This window comes from Parus major, chromosome 3, assembly GCF_001522545.3.
Source record: "Parus major isolate Abel chromosome 3, Parus_major1.1, whole genome shotgun sequence".
NCBI lineage: Eukaryota > Metazoa > Chordata > Aves > Passeriformes > Paridae > Parus > Parus major.
The window spans coordinates 77,288,635-77,301,787 of record NC_031770.1 but is presented as its reverse complement, the minus strand read 5'-3'; the positions used below and the strand labels follow the sequence as shown (position 1 = coordinate 77,301,787).

Genomic DNA, 13,153 nt, shown 5'->3' with positions numbered 1-13,153 from the left:
GCATAACCCCAGCCTGCTCTGCCCTTTGGTCACAGCTGTGTTGGGCTGGCAGCTTGCTGACTGTCCTCTGCAGACCAGCAAGAGTCACCGTGGCCACCATAAAACAGCTCATACCCTGTCCCCTTTTCAGCTTAAGGTGGAGTTGCAGGCTGGCCCACCAAACTTGGGAACCATCAACAGTACTGAGTTTCTTTAAGTCTTAATGCCACCCACAACTTACTTGTGGTATTATTTTAATTTTGCAGAAGTGAGGTGCCTTTCCCACCCGCAAGGTAACATCACAGGCCTGATGCAATGCCATAGAGCTGGAATCTCAGTTAGAGCAGAGGGGGTCGTAGGGCAGCAACCAGTTAGAGTCACGTGAATCACACAGGCTCCTCTTCTCCATTTCTGCAGTACAAAAGCCTTTTTATCCTCCACAGGTCAGACCACATCAGTTTGACTGACACTGCCACAGCAGAAGCTGGAAGGACTCATGGTGCATAGCAAATCACTGTGACTGCCTGACGGATAACATTACAGACAAAACTATGAGGATCACATCTTACCAGACTTTTGTTCCCTTTCCTTTATGTTTTTTTCCATTAGGCTTATCATCTGTCACTGAAAACACACCGTGCAATTCTGCAGCTGAGCAAGAACCTGTAGCACCCGCTATCTCCGTGCCTCTGAGTCAGGCTTCCCAAGGCTGGAGCCTCAGCAAAGCTGTTTCCATGCTTTGCTCCTCATCACATGCAATTTCAGCACCACTTTGGTAGTTCCACACCTTTGTCCCAAGAATCTCTGCAAGTTAAGGAGGTTTTAAGCAAGAATTTAAAAAAAAAAAATCATGTTTTTCCTTTATAAAAAAATGAACCTTCTCAGCAAAGGCTCTTAGGGTATTTCTTGGTTTTATAAACATTATTCCAAATTTTGGCTCTAGAAGAATCTTGATGCTGTAATGGGAGGCAGCATGGGAAAAACAAGGCAAAAGAGAGATTAAAATGCAGTTCCATTAACACTAGAAGAGTGACTGTATAATTATGTGTGTCTGTTCAGTGGGACCTGTGCTCAAATGTGTTCTTCAAGGACCCTGATGGGGATAGATAAATTCAGATCTGTTACCAGAAATACAGTGTATTTTTCCACTAGGCACCAAACCTCATAACAGAACAAAACCCCTTCCCCAAGAATAGGCATGATGCCCTGAAATACATCCAGTTAGGGGGAAAAAAGTTAAAAAATCACCATGGCTCCCCATCTGTCTCCAGCTGGGGCAAGGTAGGGAGTGCAAATATCCTCCCACAGAAGCCCTATCATCCCACCCATCAGACCAGTGGGTCTTTTATCCAGAGGACAGATCAGCTGCAGAGATCAGCACCTCTAGTTTGTCTATATCAGGCACTCAGAAGTCAACAGCCAAGCTCCAGAAATTGAGGTTGGCTAAAAGAAGAAAAAAAAAAAGAAAAAAAATCAGAAAGCCTAAGACAGCATCCTCTGACATTATGGTAGGGGAGGGCATACCTGGGATTCAGGGAAGCATGTGAATTTTGTTGAATTCACACTTTTACAGATGATTTATAAAGAAGCCCAGTGCCCCCAGAGCCAGCTCCCAGACCTCATCCCTGAGCCTCAGCTGCACCCAGGGCTCAGTGTGTTCCCACACAGCCCCAGGGAGATCTGCCTATGCTCCACCCAGAGGGCAGTTTAAGGCAAACTCTTCAACCCTAGGAGTAGCATATCAAGTTTATCACTGATTAGCAAAAAAGTTACCTCGAGTGTTTAGACTGGACTGCAAGTTGCTGGTAAATAACATTGTGGAGGCAGGAAGCACTGGTGATGACAGGTTTTGAACTCTGGAGTTTGAAAATATGTATATAAATTGTGAGCAGGGGTCAGCACTGTGCTCTCAGATCGGCATATCTGCACTGAGGGGCAAGAAACATCTTTTCAGCCACACCAGGAACAGGCAGGTCTGAGAAGCTCTGTTCTTAGGACCAGGTGCAAAGGGCACAACACTTGTGTGTCCCACTGGGCAGGGAGAGGTAACACTTCAACCCAGATGGCCAGCTGACAAAGGGTGCAGCATTAGTCATTCAGTGGAAACTACAGAAAACTCTGTCCTTAGCTCTGGAAGGATTTGGTTATTGATGTAATCAGAAGAGGGATCGCCATACTGCTATTTCAGCAGTTTTTGTTCAGGTATCCTCTTATCTCTGTAGTAGTGAGTCTAGAAAGGTCAGGAAAGCATCTGGGTGTGACTGAAGGCACAAGTGAAGTTGGAAGAGGTCTCCCCTCCCACTCTTTTATTTGCTTATGAGTTTGAGACAAGGTTTTTTTCTAGACAAAAGTATTCCATTTTCTCCTAGTAATGACAGGCTATTATCCACCCAATGAGTTCTTTACTTTGCAATTTAATCATGTCAGCTGAAAAGCTCATTGCAACTTCACAACCACAAGTGAATATTAAAACCTGCAGCTTGTTCCTCTTCTCAAGAGAGTGAAATACTTACTGGGAGGGCCCATCCTGAGCCCTGGGGAATGCCAGCCAAAACCAGAGCAAACTGCAGCAACAGGAAGGAATGTAAGAAATGCACAGAGGGCAATGAGGATGACCATGAGGCCTCTCTGAACCCACACCGAGTCTTTTTCCTTCACACTGATGCATCTGGACAGAGGTTTGTTTGCTTGGTTTTTAATTAGATTGTTAATTGGATAATTAGAATATTCTTAATTAGATTAGCACAAAGTCAGGGGAATCATTTTATTCTCACCTCCAAAGGCTGGCCGCATGGTGAAGTCATGTTCATCGACTCTGAGAAGCTGGTCTGTCTTTCCTTTCCAGGCTTTGGTCAAGTCACGATTTTTCTTAAAGATGTGACTGCAAAAGACAGCAATAGCATTGTTCCGATGTCTCTGTGCCCAAGTGCCACAACTGCCAGCCTGATTTCGGAGCCTCAGGAGCAGCAGCTTTGCAGGCACAATCCCAGGGACTGTGGGGAGACTGCCAGCACCAAAACATAGACCCAGTGCTGCCTTTCCACAGCATTAACCCAGACCTTTGTGCCCCACAGGCAGCCCTGCTTCCTCTGCCCCCCTCCAAGGACACAGTGCTCCCTGTGCCCCAGACACCCCGGCTCCCAGGGTGGGGTGCACAGCATCTCCCAGCGGAGCTGGATGCAGCAGTGCCGCAGCTGAAAGCAGAAGAAGCAGCTGGCTGCCCCACGTTACCTGGCCAGGATTTGGCCAGGTACCAAGGAAACACTGTCATGAAAAAGCTCTTTTCAATGCTGGTCACGCAATGTCATACACTACTTGGAAACTGCCCCATGAACTTCACTGATTCAGTGCCAGCAGTTTGTGTGGACAGAGGGTCTTCTGGCTTTCAGCAGCAACAAAACCACCCATTCCTCCCCACAACAGCAGGAAGAGAGGAGTTTTGTCTAAAGAAGCCTTCAGTCCCTCACTTTTCTGAACATCAAGGTAGGAAAAATTCTAACATTTTGTTTGAGATATTATATGATTACAGTGGAACAAGGATGACAACAACCCTCTGAGAAAAGTGCAGGATAACTAACCAGCAGACAAACAAACTGCATGCACTTCTGGAAGAAAATCCAGATCAGCATCCCTGACTCTTCTCCAGTGGTGCAAACGGAAAACTTGGACCATTAAGGTTCTTCAATCCCTTTGCTCTGGACGTAAGAGCTGACAACGTTGTAAGTACTGCTGCAATTAGCCTGTTTCCAGTAACTTACTAAAAATAATTATGATAAATAGAAAGAATTTTATACAAAAGGTGCAGGTTCCTTTTCCTGTATGGAAGAAATATTACTGAAAATAAAGAACAGAAAATCTTGGAGGAAAAATAATGAGACTTAGGCTTAAAGTCTTGGTAAAGAATTCAGAACCTACAAAACAATCACCCCACTTGTAAGTTGGGGTTTGGAAAGGGATGTTCTTAGCTCCCTTCAAATATAAAGCATGATAAGTATGAGCCAAAGGGAGCATAAAGCACAAATCAGAAGGAAAGTTTCCCATCGGAGCTCTCATTTCAAGAAAGAAATGATGAAGCCTAAATGGTGTTGATAGCTGCTGCTAACATAAATAACTCATTTCTTTACAATAACGAGGTAAAAAGGAAGCAAAGAAATTAAAAACAACTGTATCAAATAGATGTTTTGAAGGAATATAACCCCTTGTACTCCAGGGCACATACTACATAGGAAAAGTTGGATCTCCCTCAGATTATTTTGGGCTCCTGTTTCACTTGGGATGTCAGAGCTTCTTTCCCTGCCGGCTGTGAGAAAGAGCCAGCCAGAGCAAGTGCCCTCCCTACGAGGCTGCTTTAATGGTTACCTAAAAGCAGGGGTGTAAAACCGAGCACAACCACTAATGGGAATGATTGGAGGCAAAAGTTTAGCTTTTAACTGCTTGCTGCAGGGGGGAAGCTTTGTTGTGCTGCAAAGTCAGGGCTGCTGCCGAAGTGCTCCACCTCACCGTCCGCTGCACAGCCTCTGTGCCTGAAAAGCTGGAAGCCCAGAAAAAGGATCTTCCTGTGTCTGCTTAACTTTAATTATCATGGGAAAGCCAAAGTACCAGTGAATGTTCAATCAAGTGTCTCTCCTCAAAGAAGGTGGTAAAATGTCTAATTAAAAATCCAATAAAACATTGGATTGCACATTGTACAAGGAATTAGTATGGAAAACCCTGGCAGTATTATCTTGTAAATCAATGGCTCAGCCTCGCTGAAATGCTACATTTTGATCAATTCCTTAAAAATCATCAAACAGCAAACAGCACACAGGAGAGCTGCTGAAAACAGTCTGTGGCTGCAGAGGCTTCAGAGGGCTGGCTGGAGACACGGACACTGTCTTAGAAAGAAAAGAGGTTTTCAGGCACATCCTGAGCCAGGGGTTGCATTTAATAACCATCGTTTAATCATCAGCTCATGCCCAATCCTTCAGGTATTATGATGGCCAATTCAGATTTTACAGAAAGAGCTCTGACAGTCCCTTTTTAATCAATTTAAATCCTTTTACAAAGTTTATTGTATTGACATTTTTGATGACAGGAAGTCTACACAGCTTTTAAAATTTATTGCTACTTTTGTCTATTTAATCCAATTCAAGACCAAGTTTGTTTGAAAAAAAAAATAAACCTTTATAACAGTGTTTGACATCAGCTGTGCTGTATCTTTTGCCCCACTCTGGCAGGTACCCCATGGCAGCCCCACTGCTGTTTGGCATAGGGAGCATCTCATTCCCTGCAGCAAAGGTGACACCAGCTGCCAGAGCTCTGGCAGAGCTGAGGGGTGCTCTGAACACTGCTGCCCGCAGGGTGCCTTTACCGACAATCTGATCACCAGTATCTCATAAATCCTCCCTGATGTACTTATGATCTTTAGCATTTCTGATCATAGATTTGTCAGGGTTTCTTTCAGCTTTATGCACTCTCTGCAATTCACCACTATTCATTTAAATCCACCCATCTCCCTTTGTCTTTTTTTGCCACATTTTTCATATAGAATTTTATTACTATTTAGTTTTCATTCAAAGGGCATGAATTTGATAAATCTGACTTCTGTGAAGAATTGTTTCTCTTTAAAGAGGAGAGAAGGCAACAGCTCACTGAGCTTCTGTAAAATCTTCTCTATTATTGCACTATTTTTTTTTAATATATTTTCTTTTCAGTCACTTTTACTCAGAATTGTCTCAATTGCACAAAATGGTTGCTTTTTCTATTGCCAAATATATCAAAGAAAATTAATTCTTGATGGCATGAGGAATTACAGATAACAGCTCAGCAGGACTCAAAAAAGAGCAGATGTCTATGCATACATTCAGACCTTTCCAGAGCAAGATAAAGAATTTTCTAATTGGGAACAGTCCTTGTGCTGTTGGATACAGGGCAGTGGCTAAGCGGTCAGCCTGAAACAAAACATGGTCTCCATCCTGATCATGGTGCAGCTGTTGGCAGCCAGAGTCTGGCAGCTTTCTGCACCTTTCCCCAGAGAACACAGGTTGCATTTTGGTCACAAGATGGTACCTCATGGTCATGGGGCCATGGTTCCAATTACATACTGGGATGTAGAGAAGCATTTCTACAGTAAAAATCAGTAAAAATCTTACCACTCTTCATTATATTCCCTGAGGGGGAAAAAAAAAGAATCCAAAAAATGCATTAGGTGAAGAGATCATTTCATTTGTGTAGCAGCCACAGCAAGCTGGAGAAGACACACACTGTGTAAACCCAGCACCAAGGAAGGTACAAGACCTGTTTTTCTAGCCACCAAAGCATGTGACTGCTGCAACACACAGCTGTAGAAGCTAAATTAAAAAGAGAAAGTACAAGAACAGTTTATGACTGTCATAACAATTAGCTAGCTCCTAGATAAGAATTCAAAATTTGTTATGTTATGAGTGTATGTTTAAATTTAATATGCATGGATCATGTGGGCTCAGATATGGTTCAGAAATTTCTGACAATCTGGGAACATCAAGATCCTTGATTTTGGTGGTTTCTTTCCAACACCTGTCACAGCCTCCATTTCAAGTGCTTTAGGAGCCTCAGTTTTCCAGGAGGGCCTGGCATCTTCACAAGATAGGTCTGTCTCGGGTTGGGTGGCCACACCAGTCTCTGCTGCTTCCAGAACCTCAGGGAAGAGGTAGTCTGTTGCCCTACCTCTGGATGTAACATGTTTCACACTTACTCATCTGTGGGTTTATGCTAGGAGCAGGAAGGAAAGGAAAGTGACTTTCCCTGCCAGATTTCTAGAAAAACTAAATCTGACTCTGGAAAAGGATGGACACAAACTCAAAGGGCGTGTACAATCACTGCTGTCATTCACGTTCTCTCCCCGCTTTTGTTTCACATAGCTCTTTCACCCCGGCTGATGCTGCAGTGTTGGGAAAAAAGCCTCAGGAGACATCAAACCCTGCACCAGAGCATCAGCAGTGCCCTGAACTTGAGCTCCAGCCCAGCCTTACACCTGTAAAAATGGCTATCACATTTCAATCACTGAAGCAGTAACAAACTCCAAATTTTTTGAGCAAACACCATAGGGCAAAGGGGGTCTGTGAGGGCTGGGAGGTACCACGGGCTAGAGGATGTGTCTGCAGCATCCAGCTGAAAAACGGGAAAAAAATGCAGCTCCACAAGGCAACAGAGTTGCTGCCAGCAGCAGCAGTTTCAGCAGGGATCACCAGACTACTTGCTCTGGTAGAATGCTGCTTGGAAAAACAGCTTGTGCTGAGCCTTGTGCTGATGTGTCCTGGTGGTTGCCTTCTGCTTCTGGGTCCCAACCTAAGGCTGGCATGTAGCATGCCCTGAAAATGGAATCTCTGACAAGATTCTCCAAAGGACAGATCACTTCCCAAAACCTTGGCAGGAACAAGCTTTAGTTAAGGACAGCCCAACACCACTTCTATATCAAAGGCAGTTTTTCTGTTTTTGAAGCACGAGGCTTGACATGGCTGGTATGAGAGAGGAACAGGCAGACTCAGAGTCGGGTGGGCACAGGCCACTGGAAACATGGCATTCACAGGCACAACAGAGATGGTAAATGTCTCCTGAGTTCTCAATTATGCAGAGCAATAAACATTACCAGAAGCATAATCAGCAATTTTTATAGAGCAGTAAATATTAACAAAACCACTGATTTTCAGAGTTTCTTTTTGTCTTTTGGAAATTCTGTCCAACTGGATAATCTAGCTGGGTTGCCAGCATTTGTTTACCATTTCTGAGAGGCAGCCACTGCTGAGCTACTGAAGAGTACCCAAAACTATTTCAAAAACTCAGTGCTAGACATGCCAGCAGCACGTGCCTGGCACTTGGGATAAGGCTGATACTCTGAGAAAGGTCCAAGCACAGCTACACACATTGTACAGCCAGTACTACCCACAGCAAGTCTGACCTGCCCTGGCAGCACAAGCCCAAACTGTGTGCACAGCTCTCTGCAAAATCCCAGCAATCAACATAGCAGCACAGACCATCTGACATATACCCAGACACACCTGCACCCTTCCACATTTACACTGTTTCCTTCGGCACCAGGCTCCTCTTCCTCTGTGTAAATTTATTCTCTGGTGTGCAGGTAAGGCTGGGGCAAACAAGCCCTGCCCAGCAGTTACCCAGGCTACTCCAACAAAAGGTTTTACTTCGTGATTAAGTAATCACTTGAATTCTCCAAACAAAATGAAATGCAAAGTTTTTTAACCAACAATGTTGTTACAGTTCTAGAGCCCTTGGTTTCATTCACCGTTTGTACATCTTGCACATCAGCAAGAACACCCTCAACTTCATACAAACAAGTATCACTGATATCCTTTAAACAGTTTCTTAATGTAAGTGGCCAGGACTGTACACCATGGAAAATGTGAAAAACTACTGTCAAAGTATAAAGGCAGGAGCTGCTACTCGATGAGCACACACACCAATTTCCTACGCAGAGCCTGAGCTCTCCAGAGCATAACATGAAGCAGACTCAGACAACAGCCAGGGCAGTGATGCACACGGGCAGTTGTTTTTTTATGTTATACCTCAATCTGTAGGAGGAGAGATGTGTTATCAGTGAGGGGGGGATGCCAGAGTAAGAGAAAATTAAATGCAAGGCAGTTTCTAATCAAGCAAGGATTATCCATTCAGCATGCTGAGCGAGGCATCGGTCATCGAAAAAATAACACGTTACAATGTATTAAACACAAACAACTGGGAGTAATTAAAGATGCACAGGCATCCCTTAACCTGGCAATTCTTAATTTGGCTTCCTCATCTGACTTTCCCCATGTTCCATTCCCACTTAGGCACAGGCTCAACAACTTCTCCACAGAATGGTGGCAGAGAGCTGTCCCAGAACCCGCAGGACCAGCCCAAGCAGCCAGAGCTCCGTGGGGAAGGACCTCTGCACCACGGGAACCTCTGTGCAATGCCCAAGTAAGAAACTGCAGCACTGAAGGTGTTCTGAACCTGCACAACCCAAGATATATTCTTGCAAGTCAATATAAAGATCTTTAGATCAGGCTGATTTATCACCTAAGTAGACACAAAATATCAAACTTACCAACTGTAGATTCCCAAATATAGGGAAAAAATTTCTTGAATAAGCAGAGTTTACTGAAACATTTACTCTGTTTCTTATGGTAAGTCAGCAAGAGATACACTAAGCAGAAAATGTGATGAAATTATTTAAAAGATCATTTTTTAAATTTCTCTTACATGATTAGTAAACCCGATTAGGAATTAGTTTTAGTTTCCTTTCACTAGAATAGTCCACTATTCATTCTTGTTTTAGAGACAACTAAATTTTGTATATGTAATTGATAATGAATACAAAATTTAAAATAAATATAACCGAATACTGAAATATAAAAATTGAAATATAATTGAGTATGAAAATAAAAATATTAACAACACTGCTCCATACACTTATTTTTGTTGCAACATTGCGGAATTCTCTGCATTTAAAATGTCATTCTCATTTGGCAATCCCTGAAACCTGATTTTATAAAATTTTAAATAACTACATTTCATAGGTATTATATGTGTGTGTATATATACACACACACATATATACATACATATACATATATAGGGCATATAGTTCCTCAGATCCTACCTAGATGGAAAATTGTTCATTTAAATTACTACACTACAGAATATGATATAATATTGTTATTCTTTATAGTGTATTTATAAAAATAATTTTAGCATAAAAATATCAGCACTGTAGAAATTTTAATTTCTTTTCTCCAAGTTCAAATAAAGTACAAAACTTTTAAAGCAGGAATAGCTCTACTTCAGGGCAAATTGATATTTAAAGCGGGATTTACACTATTTTATTACTTCAAAGCACACCATCTTTACTACACAGAAACGTTTGCAAGGAAATGCTACTGTTCAATTCCCCACTACTCCTCCTTGGAATATAGACTTGGAGTTCAGTGAAAGATCTCATTCAATAATTGAGATTCTGTGAACAGCAGTGGTAAAACTTCAGTTGACTTTAGGATTTCAGGATCAGGCCCTGGCTGCTTCAGCTTTTTAACATTTACGTCACCAAAAGCATATGCCACTGTATTTTTTCAATAAGTAGTGTAAAGCTGGTAACATATTTTGTTTCCTTTGCTTCCAATTACATCACATTTCTTTTCAAAACATTCAAGTAACAACACTCCCTATAAAAGTACTCAGTGATAAACCAAGAAGTCCACAAAAATAAATGAAAATTTGAGGGTTTACAGCCATAGTGAAACCATTTAATAAGATGGATTAACCCAATTTTATTTTTGAGCCCTTCAAACAATGAATAGTCTTGTAAGATATAATTGCCACTGGATGACATAACCACAAAAAAGGATAACATACTTTGGACTGTCTGGCAGGTTTGGAAGATTATCTTTTCTAATGTAAACCTCTAGACAAATCTCAGCAGCAGTAAATCTAATAAACTTTACTAAGACCTTTAACTCATTCTTGTGCTTTCACTTAACTTTAAAATACATTTTTTAAAGCTTCCATGTATTTCTTAAAAAAAAAATAAATTTTACAATCCCTGGCTAACTCCAGGGTTTGTTATCTATTACCACAATGTGTGCTAACCAACATCCCCATCACACATTGTCAGAGCATAATGGGAAATTCCAAGTGAACATAAGAAACATATGACATTCCAGCAAACAGGTGAATAACCTGCCCCAAAGCAGTGCTGAAACATAAAGCAGTACGCACATTTGAACATCTCTGTTAACTGAAACTCCTCTGAATACCCTCAGAAATTTGCATGTATGGCTAAGAGTAATTTTACCATAATCCATACCGAAGTAGTCAACTTCTCTGCAAAACCTGCCTCAGTCACAGTTAGTCAAGGTTAGCAACAGAAGTGTCCACTTACACGTAAAACTGATTATACTACCAGAGGCTGTTGTAAAAACATTATCTGTAAAGCTGTTTGCACACACAATACACACAAAGACATTGACGGAGTGGGTTTTTATATCCCTGCAGTAATGTATTTGTAACACTGCAGGAAAAGATACATACATGGTTTAGTAACCCTTACCTTGCCCTCTGCACATCCAGATGGCTCGTCCACCTCCTCCTCCTGTGCTTTCTGCTTTCCACAAGAAGAACTAAGCAGAAGATTAATAAAAGGAGTTTTGCAAAGTAAGGCATCTTGCTGGAACTGGGAGCCGGGCACTCTGCACTCCAGTGACCTCGTGCAGTACAAGTCCCCCCGGGCTTAAACATTGAATCAACTCTACTGGTGTGTGGCGTTGGTCAGCGATCAGCGGCAGAAATGCTGCGTTCCCGGCGTGATGCATTCGACAAGCTCTCAGGGGCTTCACGTTCAGAGCTTTTCCCTCATCACCACTTAATGATTGGCCATTACTCACCAAGTTTGCCTCACTGAACATTTCCACTGGGTCCTAAAGGATACTTACTAAAGCCATTATATAAAATCCCGCAATTCTGCACGCCGGCTTTTTGCTCAATCCCCTAATCTCAGTGCTATCCTCCTGCCAGACTGTAAAACCAGGCTGTCCCTTTTCATTAGGCTTTCTACATTTTTTGATCCTCTGTACGGCATCTTTTTCAACTGGTAACTGCCTGTGCCGCGTTTCAGACATGTATCTCATTGTAAAATGTATGTATTTTAACGGATTTAGGGCAGCTGAGGTTTTATTTTCTGTCTGGCTCTTCATGTTGTTGAAGACAGAATATGAGCTACTTCCTCTTAAAAAGCTGATTTTATTTACTGCTAACTTAAAAGGAAAATTAAAACAGTAGCTCCCAATCTATACATGCAATTGCCTTTACATAAACCAAGTCACCAATATTTTTTTTTTCCAAAAGGAATTTGCATAATCAGGCATTTTAACTTTTTATCAAAGATCAAAACTAAAAATAAAAGCAGCTATTTCTTCAATCACAACAAAGAGGCTGTCTCCAAAACCCATTCAAGGCGCATTTCCTCAGAGCCCAGTCACAGGGCAATGCTGATTTGGCCTCTCCGTGCAACACTGGGCTGCGCTAACAACAGCCGGTGTGTGCTACTCGTACGGGGGCAGAAGTCTGCTTGGCACAGCAGGGATTCTGCAGGACAAGAAAAGCACATTCAGAGCAAAGGCTCCAGAGGAGCAAGTGACTCAAAACCCAGCAGAACAGTCTTGTGGGTCAGACCTCTTCCAGAACTCTCCTCTGTGAGCCCACGTTTGCAGGACTTGAATGTACATGGATTCAAGCACCAAACCAACGAGGAAACAGTGCTTCTATTTTAGAGGCTACAAGATCTGAACAGGCTTTTTAGGGTTTTGGTGTGGGTTTTTTGTGTATTGCCTTTTGCTTGTTTTTATTTAATTTCTAATGAAATAGACAAATTAGGTAAAAAGATGTTAATACATTGACATCAAATTGGTCTGCAGCAGAAAATCTAACTGCTGAACAAATACCTACTACTTTTTTCTGAATTTCTTACAAAAGTTATTTTTTTCACCTTTTTTCCCTTATATCTGCAAACAAGAATATATCTGCAACAATACAGAGAAATGCTAGAAGACTCAGATTTTGGTTTTCTTCTAAATTTACACATCTCCCTTATACACAAAATAGGTTTTCCTTATTTTATAAGTTGTGATAGCTACTTTAATGTTGCAAAACAGTAACGTTTACTATAGTTGACAAAATTTAGGAAAGCTCTAGGCAGCTTCATAAATACTTGCTGAAAAACAGGATGAGAATCTCACTTAAGTCAGTGCTATTATGTTTGATAGCAACAAAATGAAAGCTAGCTAAAATTCCTTGTCTTTGAAATAAACATGCTGAACAATAATTTGAACAACAATACAAGGGGAATATTATCCCACTTTCTTCTACTTCAGGATTTAAACAAAGAGGAAACTTCTCAAAACCCTGCCAATTGTAGGTCTACTGCTTGTATATGCCTTTTCATAGTATTAATAAATATTACCAGGGACTTATATTAAGTAGATCACTGGGTCCAAAATATTGATTTTAGGTTAAAAATAGAAAACAACAAAAAAGAACACATTGAACCCCCCCCCCCAAAAAAAAAATAAAAAAAGAAGAAAATCAACCAACCAAAAGAAACTCCATAACAAAAACACTATCAACCAGAAAAATGCTCAGACAAACAAGAAACAAACTGCCATCTGAT

The 13,153-nt window shown here is 41.6% G+C and overlaps 1 protein-coding gene across 2 annotated transcripts in view; it reads right to left on the bottom strand.

Moving 5' to 3' along the window:
• The window catches only part of LOC107202064 (gamma-aminobutyric acid receptor subunit rho-2), a 36,812-nt gene extending 23,772 nt beyond the window's left edge, over window positions 1-13,040 (bottom strand). The window contains exons 1-2 of one of the 2 annotated variants that reach the window (XM_015622310.3): window positions 11,039-13,040; window positions 2,754-2,860 (exon numbers count right to left, since the gene is read on the bottom strand). In XM_015622310.3, coding sequence (XP_015477796.1) covers window positions 2,754-2,860; window positions 11,039-11,226 — 295 coding nt within the window. In that variant the 5' untranslated portion in view covers window positions 11,227-13,040. Of the gene's footprint in view, window positions 1-2,753; window positions 2,877-11,038 lie in introns of those variants that run through there. The other variant, XM_033512879.1, reaches the window with a different exon arrangement.
• Between the last annotated feature and the right edge of the window lie 113 nt (window positions 13,041-13,153).